Raw genomic sequence first — 17377 nt, forward strand, 5'->3', positions numbered from 1 at the left:
TTCTACTTACATAAATGATCAGGTCCTTTCAGCACGAGGCGAATTTGTCTACTTCCATAGGGAATAGCAACCACTGTATCATCCACTGTGGGAATGCAAAAACACATGGAGTAAATAAGCAAGGAAATTCCCATCTGTTTTAAAATAAGCATTGAAATAGGTGTTTACAAGGCAGTCAAAAGAAAAACCTTAGGATCAATAAAAAACACCAAGACTTATTACTAAAAATCTGGAAAAGGAACTAGTTAAATGTAGTAAGAACCTTCTGCTTAGAAGAATCCAAACCTGTTCATTTTATTTATCCCCAACTCCTTCACAACTATTTATGGTTTTCATAAGTAACTAGTAAGTTTCTATTTCATCACAACTCCACTTAAAACTCTCAAGCATTTTGAATCAGTGTTTGTGGTAGAGAAGCATAAGCTTATTGTGATATTTAGCCAGAATAGCTTTCCCATTTCTCACTTGACATTTTCCCACTTAAACCCCACAGCTTCTCCATGATCCCATCCATGATATGTGATGGTCTCCTACTGTTCTGCCCAGTGGTCTGCCCAGAGAATGCTGACCTGAACTAACCAGCACATTTCATTCACCTTTCCCTGTCCTTTCTGCCTTCTTCCCATGTAACTGGAAGTTGGGAAAGAAAAGGTATGCATGCTGAAAAGGATTTTTATGGGGAGTGAGAAGGTGGTAGACGTGAGAGGAAAAACTCTCTTTCACTATTTCTTCATTAGAACTGCTCACATCTATGTTATGAAATGCCTTCTAGCAGAGCTACAGATCTGCTCTCAAAACAGTGTTTTTCAGGTGAGGTCAATTCAGACACTAAAAGCGTTTTATCTTTCATTCAAATATATGAGTTGGGGTCTTACACTTCTGCCCAGACCAAACTGGGAAAACTCTTGGAACCCTGTTACATCAGGATTGTTACTTACTAGCAAAATAGTTGTTGATGTCATTTTATATCAAAAGTAGACAGCCAACAGAGAGGGGAAACACTATCAGAAACAGGTACTTTTAAGCAATACATTCATTCATCCAAACCATATCTCAAAACCTGTGAACTAGAACCCTTTTAAATTTTAAATTCTGTAATGCAGCATAGGAATTCTTGACACTCATATTTCAAAGCTTTATGGGATGAAATACTCACACTTTGTTGCCTCTTACTACCCCAGAAGTGCGACAGAAATGTAAGCAGTCTCTTTAAGTGCCACAAAAGTTGTGTAGACATAAAGACCATTCAAATTTTCAGGTGCTTCTGAAGCATGTCCCATTTTCGAATTCTGATTTGGTATGTCTTCTCAAACTATCCAAAATTTCAGTGTCTAAGTCTCTTGTAACTAGGCTTAAACACATGTTTTGCTCATCCACATCTCTGATACCCCACTGATTAGTAAAGCTAGGAATCTTTCATATCAGTACATAACTCAAATTTTCTATTTCGAAAGACAAAGATTCAATTTCTAAAAAAATAATTAAATACTTATATTCTAATACTGCTTTATTGGTACCATTCTAGCATTCAGATTCAAGATACCCAGTAGGATAAATTATTTTATCCATTTTGGGGAGCAACATATGTGAGTATGACACATCATTTTCCTGTATATATACAGTTTGGAAAAACAGTAACTTCAATTAAAAAAAACCACTAATATGAATGACCTTTATGCAAGCCTTATTTAAAGACAGTCCCATGCCATTATTATATCTGACTGCCTCAGTTAAACACTCTGTGCTGCAGACTCACAACTCACTAACATGTCACAGAAAACCTGGACAGTTTAAAGCCCATGTTAACTTCTATTTTCAGCCTGCATCTCCTGCCCCAGGATATTGCTAGGACTATATTTCACCTGATCTTGTAGTTGCTCTCCATTTGAAATCCTAGCACGCTTTTTGTGAAATGCAAAGCTCAGTGGGATTTATGCTTATCACAGTTCTTCCTGCTTTCACAAAGCAGAAGCACTGGGGATTCAAGGATAATTTCCTGAGGTTAACAGTGATAAGGAGGAGACATTTCCTGTGAGGAGACGTGATACTGAACAGGCTAACATTTAGTCACAGCTCTTCCCAACAATAAGCAGAGAGACAGACTGTTGAGCAGCTGTGTGGAAAAGACACAAAATGCTTTAACAGGTGGTTGGTTTTCTCCGGAGACTGTGCACAGGGAAGCAAAGAAAGGTCCCAGATAACTGAGAGGACAGTGGCTCAGGGCTGAGAAGAAAGTTCAAGGTTTTAGGCAATAGTTAAATGTCATGTACATACATCAGATTCCCATAAGAAATAAGTTTCTTCTAGTTTTGGATTTTTAATTTGGATTTTGGACAAATGGTTTGTCAGTTCTCATGATGAAAAATGGAGTTTTTTCTATCTCCCAATTACTACTGATATTCAGTAGAAATCTGGAACTACATATATTTTTGACAGCCATAACAAGAGTAATTAGGTGAATGTCTAGACAGCATTATAATTTCTACAAGTTGCTTATAAACTACTCTACTTTGCTAGTAGATGTCAATCCTGTTTTAGAGAAATACCAACTTTGCACTAGGTGATCAGCAGACTAACTCTCTAGCTTCTTGGTGAATAATACAGAGAAGCCTGCTTAAACGCATTTTATCTTCATAGGAAGGACACACAGAGTTCCCTAAAGAAGATACTAAATAAAAAAGAGAAATATGTATTTTCTGCAGACTTCTAAAGAACCATCCAAACCACCTAAGAATAAAGAATATTTCTGAAATGAATGAAGGTTTTTGTAGTTTTTTTATTATTGGTCTTACAAAAGCATAGACACATGTGCTTTCTTTTTCTTAAAAATGTAGGTTAGAATTCAGCATCACACTACATCCTGCCCTACTATGTTTCTGTCTCTGAAGCCACTGGGACTTGTGTACTATCCCTATAAATAGTGGAGAAGCTGTTTCTGTAGGAAATGCTAAGTGTTTAAAAGCTCTATGAATTTCTTTCTCTTATGCCTTTACATGATATAAACAGCAGGGAAAAGGGAACCAGATGTGAGCACCGAGAGAAAATTACTTTAGTACGATGAGCTCAAGACTGTGTTTGGAATGGTTTTGAGATATAAACAGCTTCAGAAACTACTGGGGCAGCTCTGGAGTAAAGGTCAACTGTGCAACCCCTAGAACAGTCCTCAAGATTGAATACTATTCTTAGAGAAACAAAACTCCCAAGTGAGGCCAAATTTCTAGTCACTGCTGATATCTAGTCACTGATGTACATATAGTCTCTGATTTTTCTAATGCTTTTCCTAATGCAGTCTGTCTTTTAATCCCTTGTTTAAACCACAGATAAAGTAGACATAATTCTAGAAAACCAGGATCATTTTATAAAGATAACTTGAAATTTAGCTATCAACTAGTGAATCCAGTCATTTAAATGACTGAATAAATAAAATGAATAAGGCCCTGATCCCAAATTTGCCTGTGTATTTATGTTTATAGTGACAAATTAGCAAGATCCTGACACAGATGAAGTGCCAAGGGAGCTGGGGAAGATAAATGCAGAAAATGAACACAATAGATTTTTGAAACAATTTCAACATTTAAAATCTCGAATTTCCACAACATTTACATAAATCATTTTAAAGTCAACCACAAAAAAAAAATCATATTAATTCACACATGTGAAGGGGATTCATAACTGGTTCTTTAGGATTTTTAAAAACCCAATTTAAAAAAAGACACTATTCATAGATTCAAAGTTCACAGTGTTGCATAAAAACATGTATGTTTACAGCAGGGAAGGAAATAATGCCATATTATACAGACTGCACACAAAATCTACAATTTTTCTAGCTCTGCATATCAATTATATACAGGCAAATTTGTCTGAGAAATCCATTCTCTAACTTTTTTTTCACATTTATCTCAGTCTAAGATTGTGCTCTCTGTCATCTGCTCTATTATCTATTTAACATTCTTTACATTTAAGAGGAAACCATTGGAAATTGGTTACTGTGTTTTACTAACATTTATTCCTGTGCGTAATATATTAATGACTTTATCTTCAGTAGAGAAGAGATGAGCACCTTTTTACAAAGCAACTAAAAAAAAAATTTAATTGCTCCTACAGGAAAAGACATTTGCCAAAAAAATTCACAAACACTATTACTCAAATTTCCAAATCTGTTCCTGCTCATTGTAAAAAACCTAACGACAAGGTGAAATTCCATTCCTAAATCTTCGTGAAATATTTCCTTTGTCCTCTAATGTACAATTCCACTTCAGAATCCTCTTATGAGGATTATTCCTTTGTTTCCTTCATACAAAATAGTTTCCCTTCCCTTCCCTTCCCTTCCCTTCCCTTCCCTTCCCTTCCCTTCCCTTCCCTTCCCTTCCCTTCCCTTCCCTTCCCTTCCCTTCCCTTCCCTTCCCCTCACTCAGCAAACACAGAGCCACACCTGCACTGTGCTATCAGCTGCTCTGTGTGCTATAGCTCCATATATGCTATACACACTCCATACCAAGGCAGTTACTCTTTTACAGAGAGAAGATTTTGTAAAAAGCAGCTTTCCCTGTTACAGAACCCACAAGTATACACACCCTGTCATCAATGGATATTACACTGCTATTTGAATCTTTAAAGTCATGTGCTATTCAGCAATTGCAAAGCTGCTCCAGAATGGTAGGGCTGGTATAATTAAACTCTAAGGCTGGGGGAAGGTTTTCAGGCTAGCACATGTGATTCCTTAGGTGTGTCTACATAGACATGAAAATACACATACTTTTTAATCCTTCCTTCAAACTGACAGAACACACCCTATCTCCCATCGCCAAAGTTTTATAGCTCTATCTGTGGTGCTATAAACAGATTGAAAAACTCTGTCTGGGGTTCAAGATGAATTAACCCCCTCACTGGGGCACACTAATGCTACTTTATCACTCCCAGTTAAGCTGGGTCAGCATGCAGGAAAGGCCATGTTTTTCTGTAGACATCTCTCTCAAGCCTGTATCGGCACTTTCTGACAACTTTGGTTCCTCAGTTCCCTGTAGAACTGGGCACCATGAAGAGCATGCAGACACACGTGATGCTAAGAGGCCTTGGAGACAGCACTCTGCCAGGCTGGCACCACCAGCCAGCCCCTCAGGGTTTCCCTCTGCTGTAGAGCAGCATAAACCATTCTGCCCAGAGCAGTGTGCACTAAGTCCTGTGCACAGCCAGCCAATACAGCCACCTCCTCCTGCTCTCCTGCTCTCCTGCTCTTCACAAGCAACTAGCTAGCTGAGATGGGCAATATGCTGATGGACACCTTTCCACAAGCCTCTGTCCACCCCCACAACCTGACCAGCAGTCTGAGCAAGGCTGCTTTAACTGAAGAGGCAAGCACCTGTGGGACAACTAGACTGAACACAATTATTCAGGTACCCGAGAAAGAGTGGGGTGAAATCTAGCCTGCAAAAAATGAAAACTTCACTAAAAGGGAAAGGTGGCACTCTACCAGAAGGAACAGCTTACGTTTACTTGCAGAGAGCTGGGACTTATACTGGCCTCGAACCAGCCGGCAGGTGGACCCATCTCCATTGCAGACCCCACAGTTATCTTCCTTGACAGCACTTCCCAGCTGGTGGTCACAGCCAACAATCTGGCAAGAAAGAAAGATGTGCAGTTCAACGTGAGCACTTACCAACTGACTACTCAATCCATCTCTGCAACTAATTACTCTAAATTTCCCTCTTAACATCTCTAGAGGGCCATAAAGTACCTTAGCAATCAAAGAGGCTGAGCAAATCTGGCTGGCAGTGTGCACTGAAGTCAGGCGAGAGATAGGGAACAGGTTAGTACTCAATGGCTTTTGCAGTTAAGAGGAAGAAAAGAGTATTGTTGGAGGTTGTTATTTTAGGGCATTGCGGACATTTCTTGGTCAGAGTCCTATCAGAAATTTCACTTCTTAGAGTTTCACAAAGGAAAATGCCTGAAACAGATAAAAAGACAGATAGGAAGCAGATTGATAGATAAAAGTGAAGAGAAACATGGATCAATAGCAACACGCCTCTGAAATTTTACCTGCTATGCAGCTGGGAAAGTCATGTGGATTTAATTACATTTGACAATAATCCCATTTCACACTGTCAATGCCTGTGTTCAGACATTGCAAAAGATCTGATAAAGAAAGCTGGAATGGTTGCAACAAAAGAATTGAGAGTCATTGCATGAATGTAAAACCTGCTCTTAAATTGGGTTTTTCCTACATGCAAATTGTTTGGTTAAAATTTTTGAGAGTTGAATAGATAAACTAGGTTTCTCAATTTGCAAAAACCTTGTTATTCTGAGAAGAATCAAATAGTAATTTATAATTAGGTACATTTAAAATTAATGAGTGGACTATCTGTTTAACACAGTGTTAATGTAGGCCTTTTGTTTGAACTTTTAAGTTTTGCTTACAAGTTATGAATTTTTTACATAAATAATAGAAATCTAAGAAATTAAGAAAGTCCTTGCAATGTTATAATTACCTTTCTAAGTACTAGAAAATTAAAGGCCTTCTAGCATTCTGGCATTCAGAGTAAGTAATGAACAAATAATTGTCTATAACTTCTAATGAGGTTGTGCTAAGGCTCTTAGCCAAACAGAATGTATATATAAACACAGGGAATTTAAAAGAAAGTGTTTTTTCAGCTTTAATTTTTCCCACATTTCTGAGTTTTAGTTAAATCTGAGAACTAAAAATGATGAGAGCAAACAGGGCACTTATCATCAAGACTCATAAAAGCTGTATGTGTAACTTGCGCATTAAAACATTCATGGACTAATATTTCTTATTTGTGCAAATCTGAGTGTGCAGAATTATATATCTTTGCTAGGGTGAGATAAACTTCGGGGTTTGACTCTTCATCTGTCAAACTTTGGGGTTTGCTCTTCCTCTGTCTATGAAAATTCAGTCTTTAATAACCAGTATTTTCCTTTAGCAATTCAATTCCCATTTCTAACATCATTATTTTACTAGCTGCAGAATAGCTGTTTCCTTGATTATCTGTCATATTGACAATATAATTAATTAAATTTAAATCATTATAGATTCAAGCTTGATGAAAGCTATCATCAAATTTGTTTGATTTTACCTACTTCTTCCAGGTCAGAACTGGGTCAAGCCTCCTATGCTTACACATTATATTATGATCCCTCTAAGGGAATTAATGAAGCCTAAAGAAGCAACAGTCACAAAAATGACACATTTCCTTGAAAAGCTAGCCATACCAAGACTGCAAGAGACATTTTAACAAATTAGAAACATCATGACAAATAATGGTTAGAAAATGGAAGCAAAGATAAGCATATCTTCACTGTGATTGCTCCATACAAAACTTCCAAATACAGATATACAAATTGTATCCATAGTACTGTGTAAGATTTCTGTCTATTTTATTTCTAGAATTTTCCTACAGGAGCTTAACCACCTTTGATATATGCAGACTGGTATGCTTTAACTTCCATGATTGCCACAGTGTAGAAAAGAGGGTAAAAAGGATCATTTGCATGATCTGAAAACTGCCTACAAATCAGATTTTCCTTCTAGTACATTAGAGATCACTAGTACCCACAGAGAAAAGGGTCCTGTTGGGGAGCCCAGATAACAGAAGAAAGGTCAGAATTCCCTTTCACATCTGCTGAAAAGTGCAGTTTAGAGTGGTACACATATCTTTATGCCTTTGCCTATTTTGAAATGAATATGCAAACTGTTTGGATAGGAAATTGGCTGGATTTTAAATCCAGGTATGAGGTAACCAATTAAAAAACCCCCAGCATTTACTACTTTAAAGCATTTTTGACTTTATGAATCATCAGCTTACATGTTGCCATGGGCTATACCCGATTAAAGTTAATTTATAAACTGAGCAATCTGGAGCTAGGTCACAACTTGTGGAGGAAACCACCAGAAAAATCTCAGGTGTGAAAGGAAGTTTAATTATGGTTTGTTTCTTTTTTTGAATTGGGCAGCCATTACCAGTGTACAGCATAAAAATATTTCTTCTCTTGAAATGCCATGTTTCAATGGAAGTATGAGCAAAGTGAAGTATGGAGACCTTTGTGATTTCTAAAATTTCTGTGGTATGTACACAATGTATATTAACCTTACTGTATTTGGCAGTGTCTCAGATAACTTTAGGCAATTAAAAGTTTTGATGAAATTAAATGAATTTCCTATTTGTTCCCAAGATCTCTGCAGAGATTTTTTCTTTACTGTGTTAGATTATCTGTCTAAATAGAAATGCAGAGCTCTGGGAATACGGAATATTTTCATTAAAAAAATTTATGAGTGATTACCAATGCCTGAAATAAAAATTATCCCCAAATTTATTCTTTTTTCCTTTCCCTCTCCTTCTCCTTCTCCTTCTCCTTCTCCTTCTCCTTCTCCTTCTCCTTCTCCTTCTCCTCTTCCTCATCCTCCTCCTCCTTCCCTCTTCCTCTTCCCATTACTTGGAGGAATTCTTCCATCTTTTGAAGGTAATTACATGCACTAGAAAGATTGCTAGTATTTGAAATGGAGTCACCGATGCTTTAATAAGAAAAACACTACTCCAGATCTCTTATATGAGTTTTTAGTAGCTCTTATATGAAAACATTTTGCAGGCTGGACTTTTGTGACAGCAAAAGACCAGACAAGGAAATATTGCAGTGCTCCTGAAAAAATACACAGCTCATGAGAGCAGTATCTCTTGCCTCTGAGGGGAAGAAACAGAAGTTTGGCTGAGTTGAGAACATGTTATTTCCACAGCATTATTTTCACTGTCCATCAAGGCTGCAGAGAAGTCCTTGAAAAAGGTTATGGAATGGGTGAAAATATGTCACCACTCGCCAAAAATCTGCAAAGGGTTAACAAGGGTTATTTCTTTCAGCATCCACCCATAGCATGAACAAAACACAGAGGGATAGTTTTAAAATGGCTGTAATCAGAGATGTTGAAGATGCAAGACACTAGGACAGGCCAGCTACCAAGAAAAGTAGACTGCAGAACTACAAAAGTCGCCAGAAAAGTAGTCTGCAGAACTAGAAAAGTCGCCAAGACACTGCCTATGGGCATATTCACCTGACGAGAGGTGGCTGAAGACCTCATCATGGAAATAAGCACCATGGAAGGCACTACTTCATCAGCATGGTAAGCCAAGGAACTCCGATATACAGCTCAGAGTAATGGTTTGGGGGACATAGTTTGAAATAACTTAATAACATTTTTGAATCAGAAGTCTAGGGAGTATTTCACTCTCTGAAAAGCTTTGAAATGTCAACTCCTTGTCTTGGTTTGAAGCTGGATCTAATGTTGAAATAATGAAGTTTCTGTGGAATAGAAACTTCCCTTTCCAATGCATTCTAGTTCTGATCTCAATATATCCTGGGGGGTTTAGGGAGAGGAAGTCTTTTTCAATCCATAAAGGTCTGGGAAGGAAGTCCCCGTTAGAAAGGAAAATGGATTACTACAACAAATTGTGCTTTGAAATGTTCTGAAGTAAGCAGTTTTCATACTCATTTCTATTACCTATTAAGCTTCCTCCCCTTAAAGCAGGGTAATGAAGCACAGACTTTCCACACTGAAATCTTTTGAGTTTCAAGTTGCTGAAGTGTGGTCAGAGGCTTGAACTGCACATTGTTACTGCACAAAATGTCAGAAGCAGCTCCATTAAGTTCCCTGACTATCTAATCCAAATTCCATTAAAATCAAGAACATGTACTTATAAGTTTGATAAATTTTGGATGAAGCTCTTATGTGTTTCTAAAGGTGCTTCTATGAAACTCATTACTATTGGGATTCAATGCCCTTAAAGCAGTAAAGGCAGATTTTGCAGAGCTCTGGATGTCTCTCAGTATATGGAAAATGTCAGCCATGTAGTACCAGAGTGAGGAAATCACAGGTGAGTACCAGCTGCCTGCCCAGACCTTCTTCACCACCTCTAAAGTGAGCTGACTTTTTATTCTCCTTATGAGTTTAGTGTAGAAAGTCTAGCAACAAAAAGCCAGAATAATAACAGCTAATCCCTAGTTGGCCAAGACTGTATTGTTTTCTGGCATAAGGCACCACAGCTCTACTCAGAGGTAAAGATTCCATATTATATTTTAGGCTGAAGTCCCAGACTTCATGCTGAGTTTGACTCTCCCCCCATCTTCCCCCCAACCTCCCCCCTCCACTTACTCCACCTGACGGCTCACAGGTTGACAAAACAAAAATAAGGATATTCCTGACTCTGAGACACGCGGCGAAATAATTTTTACAGGATGCTGCAAGAAAAGAGATGGCTATCAACTTAGCAGATCAACTGCTTGCATGTCATTTAAAGGCATCAGGCTACAAGTCCAACGACAGGAGTTGGAACTAATCACTGAGTGCGTGCATGAGTGTTATAAGTGCATGTGTTCCCCTTGTGGACTTGAACTCTGGCTCAGTTTAGCAGGTTTTTCCAGAAATAAAACTGGACCAGCAATGACAGCCCTGCTAGTCTGGAAATGCCCTGAAGTAAGAAGTTTTCATAATAATTTCTATTCAGTATTAAGAAATCCTAGGCAGGAAATAATGTAATAAAGCAAGCTTGCAAATCCAGGCAATTATAAATAAATCTCTCTGTTTGTCAAGGGGCATGTCTGCAGTTCAAACGCAAGAAGTTCTGAGAATCTGGGAAAAACAAAGTTGCCCTTCACATAGATACTAATGTGGGGCTCAATGTGGGACTTGTGTGGATTATCACTGCTCAGTTGAAAAAGGTTTTGGATCAGAGCCATCATTTCAACTGGGTTCAAAATCCTGTTTTACAGAATCAGCATGAAGAGCTGCTCTACTCTCCAGATTACTGGGGAGAGAACAAGCTTGAGCCTGTACAGCAAATTGGATTTGTGTTGGTGTCTGTGACAGGAGGACTTGCAGCTTCTGTTGATGAGGTATCTGCCCTTCAGTGCACCGATGCCTTTGAGATGACATTTTAGAGCCCCAGCATTTTCCTGGCATAGCCTCATGACGTTATCCTGTCACAGGCAATCTTGACCAGCACCAGGCACGACTCCCTCAGGTCCTTAGGAATTCTGGTGGAGTTCCAACTATAATCAAAGACCATAAGATGATTTTCACAATGGCAAGGTAATTCGAGAGAAGCATACCTTGCAACTGTTCAGGCAGTGTGAAACAAACTTCAGTTACTTATGACTACCCCAATTGTTAAATACAGCCATTGAAGTGGCTAAGATACACCTCCTCACACATGAAACATGGCTGGCCAGACTGTAGATTTGTTGCTGCTGGTTGCCTTATCTACCACTAATCCAACTGCAACCAATCTGCAGATCCTGCCTGGTACCTGTCCCATCATTCTCAGGTAGCCAGAGCTCTCTGTTACTAATATATTTAAACAAGGACCCTTATATAGCCTCACTCAACCAGAACAGCAATACCAATACAGGTGTTGGAAAACACCAACAATACATTGAGAATCAATGGTTCGGCCAAAGCTGTAGAAGCAAACAGCAAACACCCAGCAGCAGAAGGAACTGAAGAGAAATTTATATTTCTTAATTTTCTCTCAGGGAAAAGAAATATAAAATTGCTCTGAAGCTACCCTTGATTTAACAAATAGAAACTAAACTAATTTTAAAGCCAGCATGTCTAAATAAGGATTACAGATGCTCTAAAGTCTTGGGTGGGGAAAAGTTAACTTGTTACATGCAAATTAATTACGAGGAATCTTCCAAGATAAAAAAAAAGATTGATTTTTTCCAGGTTATTCATTTTTAACCAACCAATTTTTTTGTGTGGACCACCATAGGAGAGTCCACAGACATATGAACAAAGCTCTCTGTAATTCATTCTCTGATGATACAGAAATCCAGAGGCTGCTGCTGTGTAAAAGGCAACATTTAAACAGAACTAACTTCCAAGAGTTTATAAACAGGCAAAAATAGGAAGAAAAGAAACTTCTGTGATTATTCATATTCACTTACTATTTAATTTACACTTTGGTTTCCACTGTATTTAGGTTTACATATCCACATTGAGTTGGAGTAAAAATTAGTTTCTCCTTTGTCCTTACATGCTTGTGTATTTCTTGAAGGAGACAAGAATGCATTAACTGGTTTTTTTTAGCTAGTGCTCTTTAGCAGATCATCACTGAAATACTTGCTTTTCTCCAGAAGAATGACATCTATTGTCTGGATATTTTAGCAGTTCCAGGGGGAAGATTTATCAGTTTTTGAAGAATATTAAAACACTACATCAGAAAGTGATTGCAAAGGCCAATCTAAGACAAAATTCATTAGGGTAGCTCTCCCTCAGCTTCTTGGTAGCCATGTCATTGAGAAACCAAGAGTAAATTCTGCCTGCGGGGCCTATCCTTTTCTCCTAGAACATGAAACACCAATTGAAAAAGCATTTAATTGACACTTGTGACACATTACATGTGACTGCGATTCTTTGTAAGCTCTGGTGACTTCATGACATGCTTGAAATTGCTATTCTGAGCTCTCTTCTGTGGGGCTGTACAGGCTTCTTTTGTTGGCAGGAGTCTGTCCTCTGTTGGCCGGATCAATGGGGATCCAGCTGCAGAGCTTTGTTATACCAGTGCCAGCAAGGATTTTCTGGTGCTTCAGCAGTTACATAATCTGTGTTATCAAGGAACAGATATCTTCCACAGTTCAAATACTTGAGAGAAGCTACTTGTTCCCAGGCTACTGCTGAAACAGCTTGGCTAGTTTATATGGTACTCCATGCTGCTGCTCTGTGTGTAAGAGGAGTGCATGCAGGCCCTAGAAGACATTTGGGATGACAAAGGAAGCTATTTCAAATGCCTGCAAAACTCCTGTCCTGTGTCTTCACAGTAACTGGACCCCTTGCCAAGGTCTTCAGTGAGAACCACAAACCTGTTTTGCTGAGGACTCTCAAAACTGCCCTGCCATTGCAGACATCTTGCCATCCCCTACAGCAATAAAGCCATTGCACCACTCTAACAACTCAGGCTTTTAGGTGTGCTAAAGAAATACATGAACAGAGATTACTTCCTGGTAACTAAAAGAGAACCCTTAGAAGTCTCCAAGCTGCTCTTTTAAATTTCTCATTATTGTCAAGCCTCAAAATGACAATGTTCCTCCCTCTGCCACCAGCTAAGGGAACTGCTGTGAGTGCTGCTGGTCAAAGACATGTGAGTAGTAGATAAGCTGGTCAGCATTTGTTGTTTCTGCTAAAAGACTAGAGCAAAGTATCTCTGAGGAGATGCTAACCTCTGTTTGTCCAGAAAGTAAAAAATTGCTAACTCACGGCAGGGGAGTACTAATAGTGCAACTGAGGATTCTTTCACACGCAAAAGATAATCCCATTTCCCTTCCACTCTCCACCACAAAACTGTTCCTACCTGGCATGATGAGCAATTTAACCATTTGGCTACTACTCTTATGAATCATGGTTCTCCACCTCACTGCTTTCTGTGTGCTGGAAAGATGTCACAGTAGGGGAAAAGCTACCTCTTTTGCCTCAGAAAAACTGAAATTCATCAGCAACAGAACAAAATTATGATTCGCTACCTGCAAAATATTCGAATGGCAATTCAGTCATTCATCCCAACATAGGTTCAAAACATACGAACAACAATTCAAGAATTCAGTACTTTCTGAAATATTATCTCTGCAGAAGACATCTAGGTTTCAATGGACTATTAAAAAAAAAAGGTTACAAACAGGAGGCCGAAATAGCTGAACTACACAAGACTGAAATCCCAGCACTATGTAAATACCTTGACATATTTTTCCACAAATAATTTCCTTTATATGACCTGATTTCTGTCACAGCCTTGGCAGAAGAAAAAGATTATTACTGGAAGTTGTCATGGGGGACAAACCACTGCCAAAGTAATATGGGTTGGTGGAAACCAAAATGATGCTTGTTTGTAGAGAATTAATAAAACAAATGCTGTTCATTTCTCCACCTTGCCATCAAACAGGCAAATAACAGCACTTTCAGTCCTTCTGTGTGAGCAAAAGACAGAAACACAGGAAAAAATCTCCTACTGGAAGTTACTGTCTCAGAGTTTTCACAGTTAGATAACGTCTAAGTGTAGAAAAAAGGGATCTTGTGAAAATCAGCACACAATCCTCCTTGTTACCAGTGCTAAAGGAGGACAAGAACAGTCACTAATATTAGACCAATTACTGTTGCAGGATGGAAAAATGCAGATCAGGGGTTAACATGGGGCGGGATAGACTCCTGGTGTTCTCATTCCCCAGAACTGGAGCTGACTTGAAAGGAAGGCATGCAAAGAAATCAGATCCCAAGCTAAGGAATGACTAGGAGCAGCCATGGACCCAGCTGCAAATTCCTGCAGCTACATCCCAAGTGTATCCCACATGGACAGTCAGGGCCCAAGGCAGGCTTGTAAGCTTTCGAGAGCCTGCTGAGGTGACCACCTAATCTTATTTTTACCTGTCTTATGCAGGTAAAAAAAACCCCAAAAATTAAAACAAGAAGGAAGGAAGGAAGTGGCGGAAGGAAGTGGCAGAAGTGGCGGAAGGAAGGAAGGAAGGAAGGAAGGAAGGAAGGAAGGAAGGAAGGAAGGAAGGAAGGAAGGAAGGAAGGAAGGAAGGAAGGAAGGAAGGAAGGAAGGAAGGAAGGAAGGAAGGAAGGAAGGAAGGAAGGAAGGAAGGAAGGAAGGAAGGAAGGAAGGAAGGAAGGAAGGAAGGAAGGAAGGAAGGAAGGAAGGAAGGAAGGAAGGAAGGAAGGAAGGAAGGAAGGAAGGAAGGAAGGAAGGAAGGAAGGAAGGAAGGAAGGAAGGAAGGAAGGAAGGAAGGAAGGAAGTTAAACACCCATGTTGCTTCCTTTTCAGAGAGATTAAACACAAGGTTTGAGCTGCATGAAACAGAGTGTATAAATCAGTATTCCAACACACATGCTCACTGCTGCCAATTTCCTGGGTTTTTTGCTTTAATAATGTGAAGTGTGATGACAAAGAATGAGCTTGATTTCAAAGAAAAGGAGGAGCAGGCTGTTCCTGAAGGACTGTACCCTGTGGAAAGCGACCCACATTGGAGCAGTTTGTGAAGAGCTGCAGCTCACAAGACAGACTTATGCTGAAGAAGTTCATGGAGAACTGTCTCCCCTGGGAGAGATCCCACACTGAACAGGGGAATGATTCCTCTCCCCGAGCAGCGGCAGGAGCAATGTGTGATGAACTGATTGTAACCTCTGCTCCCCATCTCCCTTTATTGCTTACAGGGAGGAGGAAGAGGAAGGGAGGGAGAGGTAGGGGGGAAGATGTTTTTTAAGATTTGTTTTACTGCTCTTCCTCTGATTTTTTATTGGCAATAAATTCAACTCATTTCCCCAAGTCTGTTTTGCCCATGATAGTAATCAGTGACTGACCTCTTCCATTCCTTATCTCAACCCATGAGCCTTCAGTTAAAATTTCTCTCCTGACATGGTTGCAGAGAGCAGCTTTGGTGGGTACCTGGCATCCAGCCAGGATCAACCCATCATTCTCCAACTTCGCACCTTCAACTGTTGTATGCAGAAATTGCTTAATACTCTCAAAATCATAAAAAAGGATTTGAAGTACAGGATTTTATTTTGCAAACAGGGGAAGTTAAACTAGAAACTGGAAGTTTTAAATGTGTTGTCCTCAGTATACCCATTAATTCTATCTATAAAGACATTTCATAACGTGGAACTTCAAATCATTATTTCCTTAAGGACCATTCTATTGACTTCAGCACTGAGGTTCAAGCTGGTTGTAATACACCAATGGGACATGTTACAAGCTGAGGTAAACTTAAAATGAGACCCAATCATCTGAGAAGTAATCTTATTTCTTTAAAAAAAGGAGAAAGAAAGGACACCCAAATTACAGAGATATCCATAGAGGAAGGCATTTAAAATTTTCAGGAGGAGCAAGAAGATTAGGAAGAACTAGAACATATAACATTCTGAGTATTTTTGTTTGAGAAATGATGTTGTTTGGTCTGTGACCTGATGCATTTAAGAATAAAACTACAGAGAGAAAAAAAATTATGTTCAGACATTAATTCCTATTAATTTCTTAGGTGTTTCACACAAAGAAAAAAGGCAAGTTATACATCTCTTCATGCGGAAAATGCATTTACATAATATGGAAAGATCCACGTTTATATAATACAGAGAGAGGCAAAATGCTCACAGCTTGCATGATTTCTGAACTATCACAGTCATGGGTACTGGCCTATGCCTTGAAGTATACCTGAATCAGCTACTGATTAACTTCTCCAAAACTCTGTCTCCATAAATAAAACTAAAAATATTTTTAAGAATCTCTAACCATACTCCTGGAATCAAAGATGCAGGGATACAGCCTGTTCTATACACAAATTTGGTTTTGCTTGCCTGAAATAGAATCAGACGTCTCTTCTAACTTTAACTACTAAGTGGCCAGCTGGCAAAACAAAGGCTTCAGCTCAAAATCTCATAATTAAACAAAGACTCATAAATATGCAATTAAGGTACTGGTAGTCTTAAACCTCCAAACTGTATGAAAAATAAAGGATAAATATGAGAGAGGGATCTTAACATTTCCAAATACTGCGCCTTTTTACAATTACAGTGTTGTCAAGAGAGTGAAATCCATCACCTTTAAATCAGGAGTGAGTATTGAGGCACACAGAAGCAATACAACTAACCTTTAATCTCAGTAATCTGAAGAACAGTTGGTGACCACACAATAGGCTATGGGTTGACCCAAGTCTTGCATGGAAAGAAATATATTCCTATGGTTAGTTAAGATAATTAACACTGTTGTTTGACCTACTGGGAAAAATGCTCTATCTCAGCATACACTGATCTTAATGTCACTTTTACTAATTCAGGACTCTTGCACCTAATTAAATAAAGATATGTTTTATGTTATATATATGTTATATGTTATATATACAATATGTAATATTGTATCTCAAGAACATCTTCTTGGTTGCTGTAATACTTGGATCAATGCAAGCCGACAGGAGGGTAAACTTAAAGTTGCTTTCAGTAGTTTTGCTCTGAGTAATCCAGAAAACATATTATTCACCTTCAACATAGTGCAACTGTTGCAAAGGACCTGTTATTATAGAATCATAGAATATGCTGAGTTGGAAAGGATCCATCTGGATCATCTAGTCCAACAGCTGTCCCTGTGCAGGACACTCCAAATTTCAGAACATGTGCCTGAGCGCATTGTACAAATGCTTCCTAAAGTCAAACAGGTTGGTGCTGTGACCACTTTGCTGGGGAACCTGTTACAATGCCCAACCAACCTCTGGGTGAAGAATCTCTTTCCTTATGTCCAATTAAAACCTTCTACTACTCAGCTCCATGCCATTTCCCAAAGTCCTGTCACTGGCCATGTGAGTGAAGAGATGGGTACTTCCTTTTCCCCTCATG

At 38.9% G+C, this 17377-nt stretch overlaps 1 protein-coding gene across 4 annotated transcripts in view; it reads right to left on the minus strand.

The window, feature by feature from the left end:
• The window catches only part of ADAMTSL1 (ADAMTS like 1), a 402391-nt gene that overhangs the window by 122146 nt on the left and 262868 nt on the right, over nucleotides 1–17377 (minus strand). For all 4 annotated transcript variants that reach the window (XM_077171393.1, XM_077171394.1, XM_054652544.2 and 1 more), the window contains 2 exons: nucleotides 5488–5614; nucleotides 11–85 (listed from right to left, as the gene is read on the minus strand). In XM_077171393.1, the coding sequence (XP_077027508.1) occupies nucleotides 11–85; nucleotides 5488–5614 (202 nt within the window). The remainder of the gene's footprint in view (nucleotides 1–10; nucleotides 86–5487; nucleotides 5615–17377) is intronic.

The sequence above is a fragment of the Agelaius phoeniceus genome, chromosome Z (assembly GCF_051311805.1).
Source record: "Agelaius phoeniceus isolate bAgePho1 chromosome Z, bAgePho1.hap1, whole genome shotgun sequence".
NCBI lineage: Eukaryota > Metazoa > Chordata > Aves > Passeriformes > Icteridae > Agelaius > Agelaius phoeniceus.